Source organism: Aythya marila, assembly GCF_965140915.1.
Source record: "Aythya marila genome assembly, chromosome: 2".
Classification (NCBI taxonomy): Eukaryota; Metazoa; Chordata; class Aves; order Anseriformes; family Anatidae; genus Aythya; species Aythya marila.
Window position 1 is genome coordinate 124,767,896 of NC_139043.1, and position 18,099 is coordinate 124,785,994.

Sequence of the window (18,099 nt, forward strand, 5' to 3'; positions counted from 1 at the left end):
CATCAAAACTGACAGCATTTTAGCCAAAGTTTATGTTACAATTCTTCCCTTCTAGGATTTTCTTGGTACCATATTCTCAGTGCTCACTCAGCATGTACCTGATGCCCCCTTATTGATTTATTTATTGTTTTATTGTTATTTTATTGTTATTTTTATTGCTATTTTTATTGTTATTTTTATTGTTATTTTTATTGTTATTTTTATTTTTTTTTAATGTTTCTGGTGCAGCTATTCAGGAAACAGTTATTCAATCAGTCTGCATATACCCTGTCTGCATGTGCCTTTGGGCAGGGAGTATGGTTAGTTTTCATTTCAGGAGGTGTAAATGGTGCCTGACTATTACAACAATTTTAAATTACAGGTGGTAGCTATACCCTCAATGTTAAGAGGTTTAAACCAATCCAGAATAATGCAAATGGAGCAAATGGTCTCCCCCAAGTGGATTAAGACATCAGATTCAGGCAATCATATTTATTATGTGCATATACACAAAATTAGTGGATAGGTTAAAATCTCATTTACCAAAGTCACAACACTTTAATGTGGTCACAAACCATAGTGCCATAAACTAAACATAAAGGTCATAATCACAGAATGTAAAACAGAATGTAAATGGTTTATTCAGTGACTAATAAATTATCTGATCCAAAAAAAATATATAAAATAATAATATATCAGTTTCAATGAGACCCTTTTTAAAAAAAAAAAAAAAAATTAGTACTTATTTAATTCATTCTAAAACCTGCATTATGATATAATGATAAGATCCTCAATCTGACAAGGAACAAATATGATCACGTACTTTCTAAAAAGTGTTATGAATACTCAGAATGAAAGACAGAAGATGATGTTTGAGGTATATTCTATAACAGGTTCAGCAGATGGCCAGTGTTGATGTACAGGGGCAGCTACTGCACTTCCCAGCAATTGATGGGAACCCCATAAATATCCTCAATCCCTTATATATATATTTAATTCAGTTTCTTGGATGTGATAATATGTAACCACAATCAGATACAAACATAAACTTTTTCTGCTGCTTTCTAATTAAATAACACTTGTACTGGTACAAAGAATAAATAACGTAATAGGGTACATATTCTTTAATAAATGTTGGTAGTGAAATCGTGCCCCAATGGTATAGAGGCCTCCAGAGGCCTCTTGGCCTCCAGAGGTCTAAGTAACTACAACAAAGAAGACAAATAAGATGTTAAATATTAAAAAAAAAAAAAAAAAAAATCAGATTTGTTTTGTAGACTTTATCAAGTTCTTTTAATTTTTGGTTTCCATTATCTTTCAAACTTTTTTTGGATGAACAGACTGTAATAACTCTCATTCTTCTGTACCAAAAATGACAGATGTTCACAGAATCATAGAATATCTTGAATTGGATGGGACTCACAAAGATTATCAAGTCCAACTCCTAGGTCTACAAAGAACCATCCTAAAATCAATATTTCTGAGACTGTTGTCCAAACACTTCTTGAACTCCATCAGGCTCGCTGCTGTGACTATGGTCCTAGGGAGCCTGTCCCAGTGCCTGACCATCCTCTGGGTGAAGAACCTTTTCCCAACACCCAGCATGACCCTCCCCTGTCCCAGATCCATGATGTTCCCTCAGGTCCTGTCGTTGCCCCTGGGAGGCAGAGCTCAGTGCCTGCCCCTCTGCTCCCCTCATGAGGAAGCCACAGGTTACCAGGAGGCCTCCCCTCAGTCTCCTCTGCTCTGAGATGAACAAACCAAGGGACCTCAGCTGCTCCTCATACGTCTTGCCCCTAGACGTAATTTTCATTGCCTTCCTTTGGACACTCTCTGATAGTTTTATGTTCTCCTTAAAGTGCATCAACCAAAACTGCACACAGTGCTTGAGCTGAGGCCTCACCAGCAGAGTGGGACAATCCCTTCCCTTGACCAGCCAGCAATATTAAGGACTCCTGGTGCATAAACCCTTAAAAACCTTTGTGTATTCAGCTGTGTGGTGGCATTTTACCTCGGGCAGCTTTGCTAGGAAAAAGTTCAGCTCCTGATACTCTGGTGGAGATGTGCACCTCAACATTAAAAAAAACAATCATAAAGAGCAAACAATACGAAATATAATGATATTGCATATCATTTAAATTTATATATATATATATAGCATCTTGCAACACAGGTTACATTCAAACTTTTAAGGGAAATTAAAACTGAGAAAGAAAGAGTACAGTACGAAGCAGTGTGTTACTTGCACAGCATTGTTTCTCTTGGGCCCATGAATTTTGGAAGCATTTATAGAGAGTCTGAAGCCAGCTGGATTCTGATGAATTTTAACCTCAGCCTCTCAATTGCTGAAAATGAAAATACAGAAAACTTTTGCAAGCTGGTACAGCAGCCCTGTGAAGATTAGAAGGGGATCAATCCCACTGTTAGCAAAATGCAACAGGTTATACTACACAAATGAAACATTGTCCCTAGTAACTTGAAAAAAAAAAAATATATATATATATATAAAAAAAAATCAGGATATAAGACTTTGATAAATACAGTGCAAAAATGCACCTCTGATGCCTAGTCTTGCTGGGAACAGAAATGAGTGGTTACAAGCTTTTGAGTTCTACTTCATAAAGAGAAGCCTCATGCAGCTGGTCTGAGTCCACAGCAGAATTTGTGGCCCGAAACCTCTTGCCACAGTCACACGATCCGGAGCTCGTGCGAGCATCCAGCTTTTCCTCCATGCTTTGCTTCAGCAGGAGCGAGGAGGCTCAGCATCCTCTCGCCAGCCGCCGACGGATGGAGGCGGCAGGGGCCGGGGAGGGAGGGGGCCCTCCCGACCTTTTCTGGGCGACAGCTTTGGCGGGACGGAGGCCAGTTCCTGGCGAGAGGCAGAGCTCCCGGCCGCCCAGGTGAGGCCGGCTGCGGGTGCGGGAGCCGGGGCCGGGCGCGGAGCCCGGGGCGCAGAGCGCGGCCCGCCCCGCGGGGTGCCGGGGAGGGGTGACCGCCGCGCGTCACCGCCGCCCGCGATAAATGCCCGGCGGGCCGGGAGCCGGGAGGAAGCGGCGCGGAGCTCCTGGGGGAGGCCGGCGGAGAGGGAGCTGAGGCGTGAGAGCGCTCGGCGGTACCGAGCAGTCCCCAGCCGTGCCCAGAGCGGTCTCCCCAGCTGGCCCCCCGGCCCCTACGTGGGCCCGGCGAGGAGGTGGGCGGCGGAGCGAGGAGGCGGCCGCCGCCGGAGGGGTAAGGGCGGTGGTGGCGGGGGGCGTCCGGGGGCTCCCGCAGCGCCTACCATGGGGGCGCGGGGCCGGGGCGGCGGCAGGGAAGGAGAGCCCCGCGCTGCCCCCTCGTCTCTTTTTTGTTTTCTGCCCAGCGGAATTCTCGCTTTTAAAAATCCTTTTATTATTATTATTATTATTTTATTATTATTTTTTTTCACCCTGCGTGAGGAAGGCACCGTGGCTTTCCGACCCGAATCGCGCGGTCACGTAACAGGCGGCGCTGGCATATTGCGTTCTTGGTTGTAGTGCTGCTTTTTTTTTTTTTTTCTTTTCAAAATGTTGTCCGCGCTTTTTCTTTGTTCGGTGAATAGAATAACCCCAGCGCCCCCCACATTTCCTTGGCAGAGTTGAATGACTCCAGTTATATTGGGTACTGCAAAATCATAAAATGAAAGCTGTAATCACAGTCATATTTTGAAATGCACCAAGAGGGGATATTTTATATCAACTTAATTGTGTTTTCATTTCGCATTTTGGCATGGAATGCAAGCCTTTTAGCATTTTTGTTTATAAATTCCAATACTGCATGGCTGCTTATCTACTGTCTAATCTTCATTGAAGTCTGGCTTCTTTTAAGTAGATAGGAAAAGCATGCTTTTTTTGTATGCAGACATTGAAATGTGCATGCCAGTGTGGTATACAAAAGCTCTTGAACAAACTGAAGTCCATATACGTGAAGATAAGTTATCTAAGCAAACAGCAGTGTGTACTGATGACTGTAAATGACATGTGGAGTTCTGGTTTCTTCCTTTAAAACAACAGTGGCAAGCTCTGTACAAGCTACAGTTTGACTTTTGTTGCTTAATAAATTCATACAGGCCAGTGCTTCAACCTCCAAATTCCATTACTCTCTCTTCTGCATTTGCAGCCAACAGACCTGGAAGAAAGACTTTGTCTTGGAGCTAACTCCTGAGCATTCTGAGATCATTCATCATGAAGTATGTAGTACAGGAATGGCTCAGAGTAACTACCTTACTATTCATAGCTCAAGCAATTTCTGCAATGGTTCTTCCCAATGCCACGCTCTTAGAGGAACTTTTGGAAAAGTACATGGATGAAGATGGTGAGTGGTGGATCGCCAAGCAGAGAGGGAAAAGGGCTATCACAGACAGTGATATGCAAAGTATCTTGGATCTTCATAATAAATTACGGGGTCAGGTGTATCCACCAGCTTCCAATATGGAATATATGGTAAGAAAAAAATGATAGTGACATGCAGAAAGAAATGTTCATAGAATAGTTACTGTCATTTTATAAAGCAACAAACTTTCAGTCTTAGCTTGCTTCATTGCTCCTATAAAGTGCTTGATCCTTTTTTTGTCTTTTTGTTTATTGTACAGGGGTGCACTGTAAGAAAAATGGCTGTTTGTGGATCCTGTCATATTCTACTGATATCAGTGGGTTTAAACTATCCTAGCTCTCCTGAATTTAACTATCAATTCTTCAGCATAAGGGACTAATTTCTAAAATTGCTTTATTCAAAATAACTGATGATGAGGTTGCCATCTGAGAAAAGTACTGAACTATGAAGCTTCTAAATAACATGGATTCTCTCCCATGCTTCTAGGTTGGATGGAATTTCTGAGCAAAAAGAGGCTCCTGTAAACAATAAAATCCTCTATTTGAGTTGGCATGTGGTACTAGACTGGAGTCCCATATGTTCCTATATTTAGTAGATTAATAATGTAATACAGAATTTCTATTTTTTTTTCCATGTTTTGTTTTGTTACTTGTAGACTTAAATCTCCCATGTTTTTGAACTTTGATTTTATGCTATGGTTTAAGACTAACTATATCTCCTTGCTAATTAGATCAAAACAGGTCATTAGAGCTTTTAAGAAGTCCAAAGTTGTGACAAGAATAGGTGTCTTTTCTTGTTTCTGCAGGAAAAACTCAAATCTTCGTGTGTCCACAGCATGTATTTGTTTCTCTCTCCATGCATAAGAAAAATAGCATGACTATAGGCAAGGTTTTTAACACCAAGGTTTCCTAGAACTTGTAATTATAAGATCATGACAGGGGATCATATTAACACACTTCAAGATTTAAATGTCTTTCCCAGCTTGAAGCAATGTCTCTCTCAACTTGGAGATGTGAGAATGTATATGTCCTGGAGAAAACATGCTTGCTTAAATCATCAATAAAGGTAGTTTAACTGGATTTTACCTATATGAATATTATTATATTAGGCTAGAAGTTAGTACATATTATCTCCAAACAAAGGAAGGATAATATCTTAAAATCTGTTAACACTTTCAGTTACAATTGACTACACATCCTTAAACTTTATTTTTTTGTTGCGACTTTCAGACCTTTCTATAATGTGGGTTATATTTTTGTTCCCAAAAACACAGGTTGATTTGTTTCTGATTAACTTACAAAAAAGCTCTTCAGCCTCTTTGTAAAATGAGAATAGAAGACTGTTCTGTTTTCCCATGTTAAAATATTTCCTGAGATTATAAAAAAGGGTAGTTTTAATTTATTTTTATTTTTTAGTTAATCATCTTTTCCCATTCCTAATGCCATTGTATATTTGACTGTGATATATATGTCTTAAAAAGAAGAATGTGGATGTGCTCATTGGAGTTAGATTTTATTTATTTATTAGTGGCTGTATTCTTGAAAGATTCCTTCTGCACTGCACAAAGTTTGTCCTAAATTTTGTGTTAGGGCTGTATCTGGAGCAAGCTTTTTCTTTCCATGCTCCCCAATGACTCCTGACCCAGAGTAAAAGGAAAGAGAAAATATTACCTGACTTTAATGTAGAGATATTCTTGTGGAGAAAGGGTGGAGGAATGGGGAAGCAGCAGAAGAACAGGGCAGCCACTTTCGAGAATTGGAGTCAATTGTAGCACAATTTCTGAGACAATCTGTGATTATGATAGGCAGGACTTTGGGATTTGTGAAGACAAAAGGTCTGTGACTGGCTGGCCAAAGGGATGGAGATGTGTTCAGGGGCTAAGAACACACTGCTCAAGCTATGAGAAGAACCTGGAAGCAGGCTGAGAGTCTCCTCAAAATGTTGAGGAGTCAGTAGTATGGATAGTTTGATGAACTGTTGTAGCTGGGGAAGAACTGGGACTCTTGGGACAGTGAAAAATTGGGAGTAGTAGTTTGTGGAGGGATTTTTAGAGCACAGAAATTTGGTAAGAGACCAAATTTGGTAAAGATTAAGGCTGGGAGGGAGTGGGAATGGGGGTTATTCCTGGAGGAAGCCAGCATTGTGAGCCATGAGGATGGCTGAAGACACTCAAGCTCTGCTGCTTGAACAGAATGGTTGTTTGCACATCTACTTTATGATACAGTTTGTGATTGCATGGTCGTCTACCTTCTTTTCTAAATTAGATGTAATAAAGGAATCAGGGCTGTTTTATTGTTTAATAACTCAAAATTTCAAGTACAAAATTATAAACGGTGTGAAGTCAAAGACTAAATAACAAAGAAGCAGCAATAAGTGATAGTTCACTGAGGAAGCTTGATCTGTTTTTGTGCATTCAATTAAAAATTACCTGGAAGAGCTCATATCTGGTCGTTATCATAGTACATATATTCAAGAAATAAGCTACAAAGTCCATTTGGTCATTTCAGAACTTCTGATTCTGGCATTGAAGCTGTACAATTATTAGTGCTATTTTTGTCCATAACTGAATGTAGATAAATGCATGTCGTGACATTTAATAGAAACTTTATTTTTTATAGACATATGCTAATGTATGTACAAAGGCCACCCTTCTAGATAGAAATAAACACTCTTACATGTGATTTTACAAGGTTCTATGCCCTCTAAGTCAGTTTCATGGATGACAGAAAGACCAAACAAGCAAGTGTTAATGGAATTAAAACTATTGAGCTGCATTTTTTTTTTTTTTAATAAAGGATGGACATTATTTGGTATCTTTATTTTTTATTATATTAAAAAAAAAAAAAGGTTTAAGTATACCTGTACGACTTTATATTTTTTTTTTTCAGTTTTATTAGGATACGTCAGATCTTATCAAATCAACTTCCAGTGTCCCAGAATAAGGAAAAAAAAATCCCTCTAAATCCCTATGTTTATTAAGCTAGATAAGTACAGTTGAAACACTTTCATCTACTTTTGGGGTGCTTTATAGTATAGAAATCCTGGCCAAAAAAAATAATCCTAGTATGGGCACAGCCCCATCATTATAAGCAGCCTTTTGTACTCATACAGCCTCTCCTTGTAAACAGAGCTAGCACTGCTTGTAGAAATTTTAGCAGTTTTATGAATCCAAGGAGGTGATCAAGGATCAAGGTTCACATGCTACGCCTGAATCTTATCTCTCTACAAGTCTCCCATATAATTTAAAATCTTCCAGTGTGCTTGGAGCTGTGAGATGGTGGGAGCTGTGTGCTCTCCTTGTACTGTTTGTTTGTTGCAACTAAGCTAACCTAACAAGCAGTTCTGGCTGAAAATGCCTCAGTCCCACTCCTTCCACTGGTCAGGTATCTGAGTTGATTATGAGATTGATTCAACTATGTGAAGAATCAGAAAACTTTTTTCCTTTTTTTTTTTTCCCTCTTTTGTGGTGTTAATTTTCTGCCAATGTGAGTTATGGGACTTGCACCCTATATGGCTGAATCAGATGAGTACAAGTACTGATAAAAGAAGAGGGTGGGAGTATACAGTGGATTGAGAGTGTTGAAGAGCCACACTTTTGAGTAGAACCTACTGGTCATATGCTTTGCTTGCAAAATCTGGCCATACCTTTGAGAGAACTGCAGGGCTAACACCACGTTTTGGTTTAAGTTGTGTAGAGGAGAAAAACTTTTTACACCCTATATTTTCTAACATACTTCTGCACAATATATTCAGTGAGTAGATGATACAGAGTAGAAACTGAAAAGTATAAACCATAACATGATACTCTACGTCATATAGCACACTACAGTTTTGATTTAGCTTTAGTGGTAGATATATGAGATACAAAATAGTATCTCTCTGATGATACTGGCATGCCTGCCCAAGGACTTTTGTAGTCCTTGGGCATGCCAGTGGCTTCCATTATAGTTGAGGACAGTCTGCAGCGTATTAGATCTTGATTCTGTTAAAGAAAATGTTGAATTACTGATTTTTCTGTACAGCTGTAAACCGTACAGAAACTTGAAAAAGGAAAAGGGCATGAGATTATCGTAATTCAGAGACCTAAAGTTACTAACTGCAGTAGATTTCACAGTGGATGTGCGTAATGAACAGAACATTCTCATGGTTGTCTGGCTGAACTTACCGGATGAAAAGTTCATTTTCCCAAGTATCATGGTTCTGGTGGTGAGCAGTAACAGATTCCTAGGGTAAAAGGATAAGAATAGAGCATGCAAGCAGGAAAACTTATGCTTCAAAAGCTTTCAATTTCCAGCAAACAGCAGCTTAGGGACTTTTCTAAATCTGCACTTTTTGTTTCCAGTAGTCCCAAAAAGGATTTTCTTCTATGAATCTAAATGCTTTTGAGTCTGTTTGTATTCTTTGTGTCTCTGATATCAAATTGCAGAGCGTCATAAATTATGCAATATAATACATGAATAAGTATTTTTTTTTCCTTTAAACCTGTCTTTTTATTTAATACTTTTTTTTTTTCCTTTGTTGTGAGAAATAATGCAAAATTAGTAGCCTTTTAGCATATTCACAGTGGTCATATCTCTTACATCTACTTTTCTTGAAAACCATTCCATCTGAAAAATCTATTTCATTTTGTTTTGCTTCTTTATCTGCTATGGTTCCACTATTTTATTTTGTACACAACATAAATTGTTAGTAATTAAGGCGTACTGTGGATTGAAATAGTTGTATGTTTTTATTTTTGTTCTTTATTTGCTTATTAATTGTGAATATTCTTCTGCTTGGCTAAGCTAAAGGTATCACTTTCATAGTGCTATTCGTGATGGTTCCAAGATCTTTTCAATATGCTATTCCAAATACGTTATTTACTATGTTATATCACATACATGTTATCACATGTATGTACAGATGGCTCTCCTGTCCTCATGGTTTCACATGCATTGACATTGAGTATTATCTACTATTTGTCTTCCTATCACTTAGTATTAATGATTCTAATCACTACTACTTTAAATCACTTAGTGATCATCTCCATCTTTTACTTTCCAATCTCCCTCTTTTTTAAACTACCATAAGTATTTAATACCATCTTGCACTTCCATGTCTTGGGCTGTAATGGAAAATGTATGTGGCAGAGGAATAACGATACATCTTTCAGGAATTTTACAAAGTGATCGCTTATTCTTCAATTTGTTTTCTGTCTTTTTATTACATTCTTCATCTCATTATAGCTTTTTTTTTTTTTTTTAAAGAACTTAGTGAGGAACTTCATAAAAAGGCTTAACTATACTTAGCCCGTTTTTACTTCCTGTTGACACCTTCAAAGAAGTCCAATAGATTTGAAAGGAATTCACATTATCCATTTATTTATTTTCTTTATAACTTGTCCTATCAAGTCATCCCAGTAGAAGCCAGTTTCTGGTCTGCAGTTTCTCAGGATCCATTGGAAGCCTTTTAAAATATGAACACCCATATAATGGCTTTTGTTAGTGTGGTACTGAGACCATTTTAAAAAAAGAGGTTGTATGCCACACAGTAATTGAGCGATTTCATAATCAAGTTCTTCCAAATTCTTGAATGATATTGCCAGTCCTGGTGACTTGATAATGTTAATGTTATAAATTTCATTTTAACATTATTTTCTGTTAGATCATTCTTTCCTAGAACTCTTCCTTCAATGCTGTTTTTGAATTGTCAACGTTACAACTTAAATGGGAAAAAAAAATCTTGAGGTTATGATCATCAGCTTGTTACGAGAATGTATGGCAGGTCCATGCTGTACTGATGTTTATCCTGCTCTGTGCAGTTAACAAGTGCTCCTTTGTAAAGAAAGGAGTACGGAACATTGTTCTACATGGTGTGCACAAGGATTAACAGCACTTCAGAGGGAGCAGAGAGGGATGATATTTCCCTTGTGATGTTCCAGGGCACACGAGTAAAATTATACCATGCTTTTAATATTTCCCATCCCAGGCCATTGACCCAGCATGGCCTTCACTTCAGTCTCTTGGATAACTCTGGAAAAAAAGTTTGTACTAGCACTGAGAACTGAAACAAACTGCTGATGACTCATTAGTCTGACCAGAGCAATGTGCTATTGATGCTCTTCTGCTCTGAGGCTGATCTGGTGTCCCTGGCAATTTCTGTACTGTGCTTGGTCTGTCTGCTACTTCCTGGCCTCCCCTGGCAAAGACCTGAACTTTAAGGCAAAAATGGGAAATGTCATGATTTGTTGTACGCTTGCCAATAATTTTGGAGTATATAAAGCAGTACATTTTTTCTGTGGTTAAAATCCTTCCTTGGTAAATTGATTTTAGACAGTGTTCTGCACTCTCCTGCCATCAGTCCCACCCTTACATAAATATCATAGAAGAGAGTGTTACCAAATTAGGAAATCAGTATCGTTTGTCCTTTCAAACTGTGTCGACATGGAAGGCCTTATTCTACCTTAATCAGTTAGACTAGGTTTTATTTCATTGTTAATAAATTATTACTGATTTGTGAAGTGTTAATACAACTTGAAATACTTACTTTAGACACTGTCATTATATAATTTCCTGACCACTTGGTCTTTCTAACTATACTTCTGTAAGTAGTATTTGTATATCATGGTCTAAATTTACAAAACCTTTATTTTATTTTATTTTATTTTATTTTATTTTATTTTATTTTATTTTATTTTATTTTATTTTATTTTATTTTATTTTGGAAATTTCAGTGGTGAGATTATGCCTTTAATAAATTTAAACATATTCATGAAAACTGCATTTTTTTCCATGGTTATGGTCAACACTTTAAAAATAGTCATCATTGGTTGGATAAAGTAAGTTGTTTGTTCCTTTTATTTTCATCAGCTGTACTCTGCAAACTAGGACCCACCAAGAGTAAAATTTATAAAAGCACTTTTGGTTAATGAATTTATAACACATTCTATTTTAAACCATTCTTTTGGTGTTCAGTCCTTAATTTCATATAAATATACATATTTTCCCAAACAAATGAAAAAGTTGAATAGCTCATGCAAAATCCTCATTTCATGCATATGCCTTTGCTGTACTGAAAAATGTTTAGGTTTCCAGATTGGTAGGCAGTATATTTCAACCTGGCACTTCTTGGCACCTAGCCACACTTTTAATTTTGTAATTACTGTAATTGAAGAACATCAAGCAAGGAAATTTTTCCTTATTTCATTATTTTTTAGTCGTCTTTTAACAAGGTCCTGCCAATACATGCTAGAGATGTCATTGATCATAGGAACACGCTGGCCCATCGAACTCTTGTGTGGGTATTAGATAAATATCATTCATACCATAGTGGCTGATTTCAATCCCTGTTTCAATAGGGATTGAAATTTCAGCTATTTTATGCTGCATTTAAATCATGATTTGCATAAGTCTGGATTTAGCAGTTTCTCTGCATGTATCTATCAGCTCTCAGCTGACATTTCCTGTCTATAACATACTTAGCTACAGGACTGAAATTTTCTCTGGAGTCAGTCTCGGTGCTTCAGTGCATGGAGAATTGAAATAGTATTAGGAAACCTAGAGGCCTTGTAATGAACATACAGATTTTGATGAATTTTTATGTGCTTAATGATAGTACCCTGTTAAAATTCCTGGGCATTTCTGATGAAGCCCTTACATGTCTCTGTCTAGTTTGTCTTGTCCATTTTGCCAAAAACCCTGCAGGGATGCTTGGTTAAAAACAATTCATATTCCTCTTGAGCAGAAAACCTTGGTTTGTGGAATCCTGTAAGTGGCCAGAGAACACTTCGGGTGCCAAAAACAGAGCAGCCCTTTTCAGTGTGAACCTGTCTTCTTTCCCTCTGGTTTTCCACTTTCCTCTTCCACTTCAAAGGCTGGTGGAAGTGCTTCAGCCTCTTTGCCTATGCTCAGAGTCTACTGACACTGCATCAAAGAGCACAGTGACGTTGACTTACTGTTTTATTCTCTCTGGCAATTTTAGCAAAAGATTGTGCAATGTGAAGAGGCCAAGAAAGCAAGTTGGTAAGTCCATGCTATAAATTTTATTGATGTAATGCCAACAACAACTAAGCAACTCCAAGTGAAGAAACTGAAAGTGGAAAGTACAGAAAGGCTTACTGTCTCAAAGTTTATAGGAACCTTCCCATAATAAAAATAATTAGCAACACAGAATAGATACTGTTCATCCTTTATTTTACTGTTAGAGAACTTATTCACCTCCTTTATCAAAAAAGATTATTAAATATTAATCAGTAGTAACAGAATCAGAGCTTAAATATAAAATCTAGACTGAATACAGAAAGAATCAATGAGATTATGAAAGTAACTCCATGTAGCCCTGCCATCTTCATGACCGCTGTCTGGGCATCTGCTTTAACTTAAGATTGTTTAATTGGGAAAAAAAAAAGAAGATAAGAAGATATTATTCCTTACATTATGTTATTGAAAAGCTAGACATGAATTTAGCACATTATCTATTAGAAATAGTTGTCAACCTTAGATTTGACATGAACTAGAGTGACTTTAATAGAAAAGCATGACTCATTAAGACTATCTTCTGTCTGGACAACTTTTACTTTATTATGATGGCTTTTTTATGACGGAAGATAGCATTAGATCCGGAATTTTGGCTGGGTTTCAAGAAAGAATGATGCCTAATACATATTGCAGTATAGGTGAATTCCATGTTGGCTTTCTGAATGGTTAGGTACTTTTCTATAAGACATTTTTTAACTCCCTTCTGTTAGATTTTATTTAAACATTTCTAACGGTAGGGCCAAGTCATATATGATCACTGTGTGATCTCTGACAGTAAGTTCCATTCACTTCTGCTCTACTAATGTCAGATCATGGTGGTCACCTTTTAAAAGCCAACATTAATTGTGACATATTTGACATACTGCGGCTAATTTTTGTTCAAAGTCCAGGAAATTCTGTAGCATCACTAAAACTGCTGCATGAAAGCAATCAGTTACAGCTAGTTTATGGTGGTAATGAGTACTAGGATTTGAGGTAAGGAGCTGTGCTGTGGTCAATTTATAATTAGCTATACATATTTATGAATACTACTTGTAATGAATATGTGTAATTCATATGTTGACAATGGACAAAACGCAGAAGTCAAGATCAGTTTGCACATTGCTATTGCTTCTTTTCCATTCATGTCAGAATATAGAAGTGAATAGATGATTTTTAGTCATCTTCTAATAGAAAGTCTTTATGTACTGCATTTAAAAAGTAGCCAAGTAAATGCAGTGTGTCAGAACACCCTGGAAACCTGAATATTCCAGCAAGTTTTTTTTTAACGCACTTAAGAGTACACACAGAATTAAATGTGATTAGTCATGTCTGCTCATTCCTATTCCTGGTTTTTACTTTTTGAACACAAAAAGCTCAAACACATGAAACTGTAGTAGAGATACTTCTAAATATTAGTGTAATTTATTCAGCATTCAGGAACAATATTTTGGGCCTCATACTGCTTTCCTGTTTCCAGGCAAAAGCCGCAGTTTTCCTGCTTTTTACTCTTTTCCAAAAGAGTAGCTGAAACCTCAAGGTCTATTCAGGGATCTCTGCCCAGTTTAAAGCTCTATAAACTCTAGTCAACCACATGGTAGAATGTCAGGTTCTTACCATTTTATTTCTAGATACTCTATCTTCCTATAACAGAAAATGGATGCCTTTCTTTCTAGTGGGAAGTTTAATTTACTTATCCCTTTCCTTGTGTTTAGGGGAACTTGCTAGAATGGTTGTTTTTGTATTTTCAAGGAGAATTGTCAATACTCTTGAGCTTTTGTGCTCACTCTGTGTACTGTAAGCTAACATGGAGTTTGGTATTTTCAAACTCAAATGACTGAAGGTGAGCATCTCAGTTGTGTGCTAGTAAGTGACTTTTCAGATGTGTTGAAAAGTCATTAGTTTCTACAGACTCCCCTCAGAAGCCTAAGTATGGATGAAAATGCCTCACCTAAGCTTAACTGAAAGTGAAGCTAAAGAACTGCCAATGCCTGCCAAGAAGAGATCATATCAAATCAAATATCAAGTGTTTTTTTTTGACCCAGTAATTAATGAGCGTAGTGTACTGGGGGAAGTAGTAGGTGTCATATTTTTGACTCTGGAATGGTTTTAACACCCTCCACCTGGTATTTTAATGAGTTGAAAGTTACAGAAGCTCACAGTTAAACTGGCAGAGGATCAAAAGCTTTAAGCCTATCCTCTTTCTGTTAAGCACGTAGGTTATGACTTGGACGAGCAAATAATACATTAATCAGGGCATGCGTTGGAGTTGGTGTAGAGAGCACAATCAAACTGTAAGAACTTGATAAGCAATGGTAATGGCCTAGAATTAACATGATAAAGTGCAGTAAATTTAACTGCAAGATATAGAGTAAGTAGGAAATTGAACAGGTGGAATACAAAGAGTAATATGTAGAGGTAACGCTACAGTAAAAAGATGCATGAGTTGCTCTTAGTTACAAAATATTATGAAGCAAGAACTTGTGAAAGAAGGTGACTTCTTTGCGTGAAACTGGTGAGACCTTGTCTGAGGTGTGGTGCCCACTTTTGGTCATTTTTTTTAGGAATGGTCTAGTCACTCCAGAGTGAAAGAAAGAGATTAATGGGACTGATTATAAACTCATGTGTGATTCATGATGAGGACTGAGGGAGTGAAATAGCTGAATTTGTTTAATCTGGGAACTAAATAAAGGTTGATACAGGAAAGTGATTTTTTTTTTTTTTTAAATCATCTAGCATTGCAAGGAAGGAGGTTTACATTGCATACCAAGAAAATTGTCTTTACTCTCACAGTCATAAAACTCCAGAAGAAGAATAAAATAAAAATTATTCTGAAACTACCATTATTACTTCTAATAATAATAATAAAAGTGGATAATATGCATATATTATACTCTGGCTCAGTGGAAGAGCAGTTAACATCAGTCTCTTGAAGTCATTTTCAGATGTAGCTTTTTGTTATTCTGTGCTGGTACCATGCAGCTGATTTCTAGTTCTTAACTGTATTTCTGGTTTGTTTGCTCATGGTATTTCTTAATCAATATTTCATCTTTCTTTTTTTTTTTTTTTTTTAAATTTTTTTTCTTTCCCTTCTCACTAGTCTTAAAGAATACAGTGCATTCTATCTTCTATCAAAAAATAAATAAATACCCATACTGTACTGTGGTATTTACTTTAGTACTCTCTCCCTATATTTAGAGTGTATATAGCAATGAGGTATTTATACTATGCCATGGTAAATGTTTACTTTCAGTGGTGCCCACTGTACTTACTTTTCCATCTTTACTAAGCTTAAATTTTAGCTCTTTTTTTCTTTCCATACAGTCCCATTCTATATGATTTCCCCCCCCCCGTTTTCCTATATCCATGAATATCTCTCCAATTAAAATGTTACTTTTTATTATTTTTATTAGTTTATATTATATGTATATATGTTATTATTATTAATATTAGTTTTTATTGTCTGGTGTAGATGTCTGCATCTGAGATGGTCTCCTTTGTCAAGGGTACTAGTCAAGGGAAATGAGAATTTCCAACACACAACTCATCTCAATTAAAGGTGTGTAGCTAAAGCTATCTGCCTCTGTAGATGCTTACTTGTTTATGTAACTGCAAAGGTAACTTAGGTAATTAGCTCCGATGTAGGTATCAGCTTTGAGGCCGTTTAAATTCAAGAGAGGTTAATCCCAGCCGATGTGATTAGTTTGGCTGTTGATAAATTGTACTTTAAGCTGTGATATCCTTCCTCACTGAAATAGCTTTTCCACAAGCAGAGCATTGGTTTCAGTTTACATGCTACGTGGACACCGTGTTGACACAGGTTGAATAACACAATTTGTAGTCCAATCTGTAAAGTTAATCCGTCAGTTGTGGTTTATTTTAAGGTGATATGTTGTAAACCAGGAGAATTCAGAAAATCTGTATTTGCATGCAACATGCCTGCTGCAAAGCCTTTAACTTTCTGGGGAAGGAGAGTCAGCAGCTGGAGTCACTAACTGCTGTCATCATTTAGTTTAATCTACCACCCTGGTTTTACCCTCAGTTAGCCTAGCATAAGTTTTGTGAAGCTCTGGTAGTGCTATTGATACTGTAGGTTTTAACAAGATGCTGACAAAAGCAAGGCTTGTGTTAGTGGGTCTTGTGGTACAATATGAGCAGGAATGCAGAGCAAGAGAATTGGTGCTGAGTACCATTTATGTTCTCTGCATTTCAGGGGTCATTTTGAGATAGGTCTTACCTGTTTGTATGGACTGAACTCCCATTAACAACTGCAAAGCATTAGATGTGCTCTTGGAACATAACTCCTGGCATTTTGTCTAGAAGGAAACCAATTTGTACTTTAGCAGTGCTTTGTGATATACAGTAAGTGTAAATGTCATGTACAATAATAGTTTTGCATCAAATCTCTTTCCTGATCTAGATTAAAATGCTGCTGTAGAAAAACCCTAAGTCAGACTGAGCTCTGTCATGGTGTATGTGATGGTATGGCAGTCTAAAAAAACAGTGTAATTTCCTGACGTAATGGAAGGGAATATTTTAGGTAGCAAATCTATGTGAATGCTAAGAGATGCAGCAGAAATTGTATAAATAATCATGATGCTCAGATGATACATAAGTTGTCTTCCAAAGCTGAAACAGGAAGACAGTAAAATAAACAAGCCAACTGAGATCGTGGGACCGAAGTATGTAGAGCTAAGTGTTTTTTCCTCTTACTTGAAAAGTTGACTCTTGCCAATGCCTCTGCTGTCCATACTAGCTCACATATGTTTGCAATAGCAGTTTTAATGTATGAGTACACTGATTTGGATAGCAGAAGCATCTGAGCAATAGACCATGCCATCTTGTCAGTGGTAGACTATTCGGAATAGATAATGAAATCAAGTCTAGAGTACCAATGAACTTTCAGCTCAGGGTTTTTGTATGTGGATGAATTATACTGTGAGAGGACTATGCTTCACAGGAGTGATACCTGAAAAGTTAATATAGACCTTCTCTGTCACACAGGAGGATACAAGAGTAAAAGGGAAGTAGTTATGCTGGTAACTTTCTGCAGAGAAACATGTTCTTTTGGATGACTAAAAGCTATTTTCCAGCATTTGAAATCTCCTGAGTGTGTGTATCTAATTAGAAGAAAAAAAATTATTGTAAGGAGGTGAATTACTTGTGAACTTAATCATGTCGGTATGACTAGGGGGTTTTAGGAAGAGTAAATTTGGCAAGGTTAAAAGCTAAAAGATAGTATTTTGATTAAGTTTCAAACAAGCACTTGCTTGAATAGCAGCAAACTCTACTATGCCTGTTTTGTTGTTGTTATTTTTCTCATATACTTCTGAATTTTGCACTTTCTTCTATCAACAACTGAAGCACACTGAATACATCTAACATTATGATCAGCATCACTGTCCAACCACTCAGAACACTGCCAAATACTTCAGTTTATTCAGTGAAACGCAGACATGCTGTCATGAACAACCTAAACTTAATCAATCTACTATGCCACCAAAAAAAAAAAAAAAGATAAAAATAGCATGATTTGTTTCTGTAGAGGAAGTGCTAGATTCATGGATGTGTTCATCACTTGGATCTAGATCAATAGGCAGTAATTTTTTGTCCAAAATGGGAGGAAGAATGAGGAAGGAACATCATCCTTTGCCTTCATAAGAAATGGCATGTCCGATGTTGGTTGTAACTGCAGTCCTCAGGAATACGTGTACTGAGTATTCCAGCATAACAGTACACAAGACCCTTTGGCTGTTAACTCTATGTTCACAGAGCAAAT

At 37.3% G+C, this 18,099-nt stretch overlaps 1 protein-coding gene across 4 annotated transcripts in view; it reads left to right on the plus strand.

Moving 5' to 3' along the window:
- The first annotated feature begins 3,045 nt into the window (after positions 1–3,045).
- The window catches only part of CRISPLD1 (cysteine rich secretory protein LCCL domain containing 1), a 42,936-nt gene continuing 27,882 nt past the window's right edge, over positions 3,046–18,099 (plus strand). Inside the window, exons 1-2 of one of the 4 annotated variants that reach the window (XM_082752760.1) lie at positions 3,046–3,207; positions 4,114–4,436. In XM_082752760.1, the coding sequence (XP_082608886.1) occupies positions 4,179–4,436 (258 nt within the window). In that variant the 5' untranslated portion in view covers positions 3,046–3,207; positions 4,114–4,178. Of the gene's footprint in view, positions 3,208–4,113; positions 4,437–18,099 lie in introns of those variants that run through there. The other 3 variants (XM_082752761.1, XM_082752763.1, XM_082752762.1) reach the window with 3 other exon arrangements.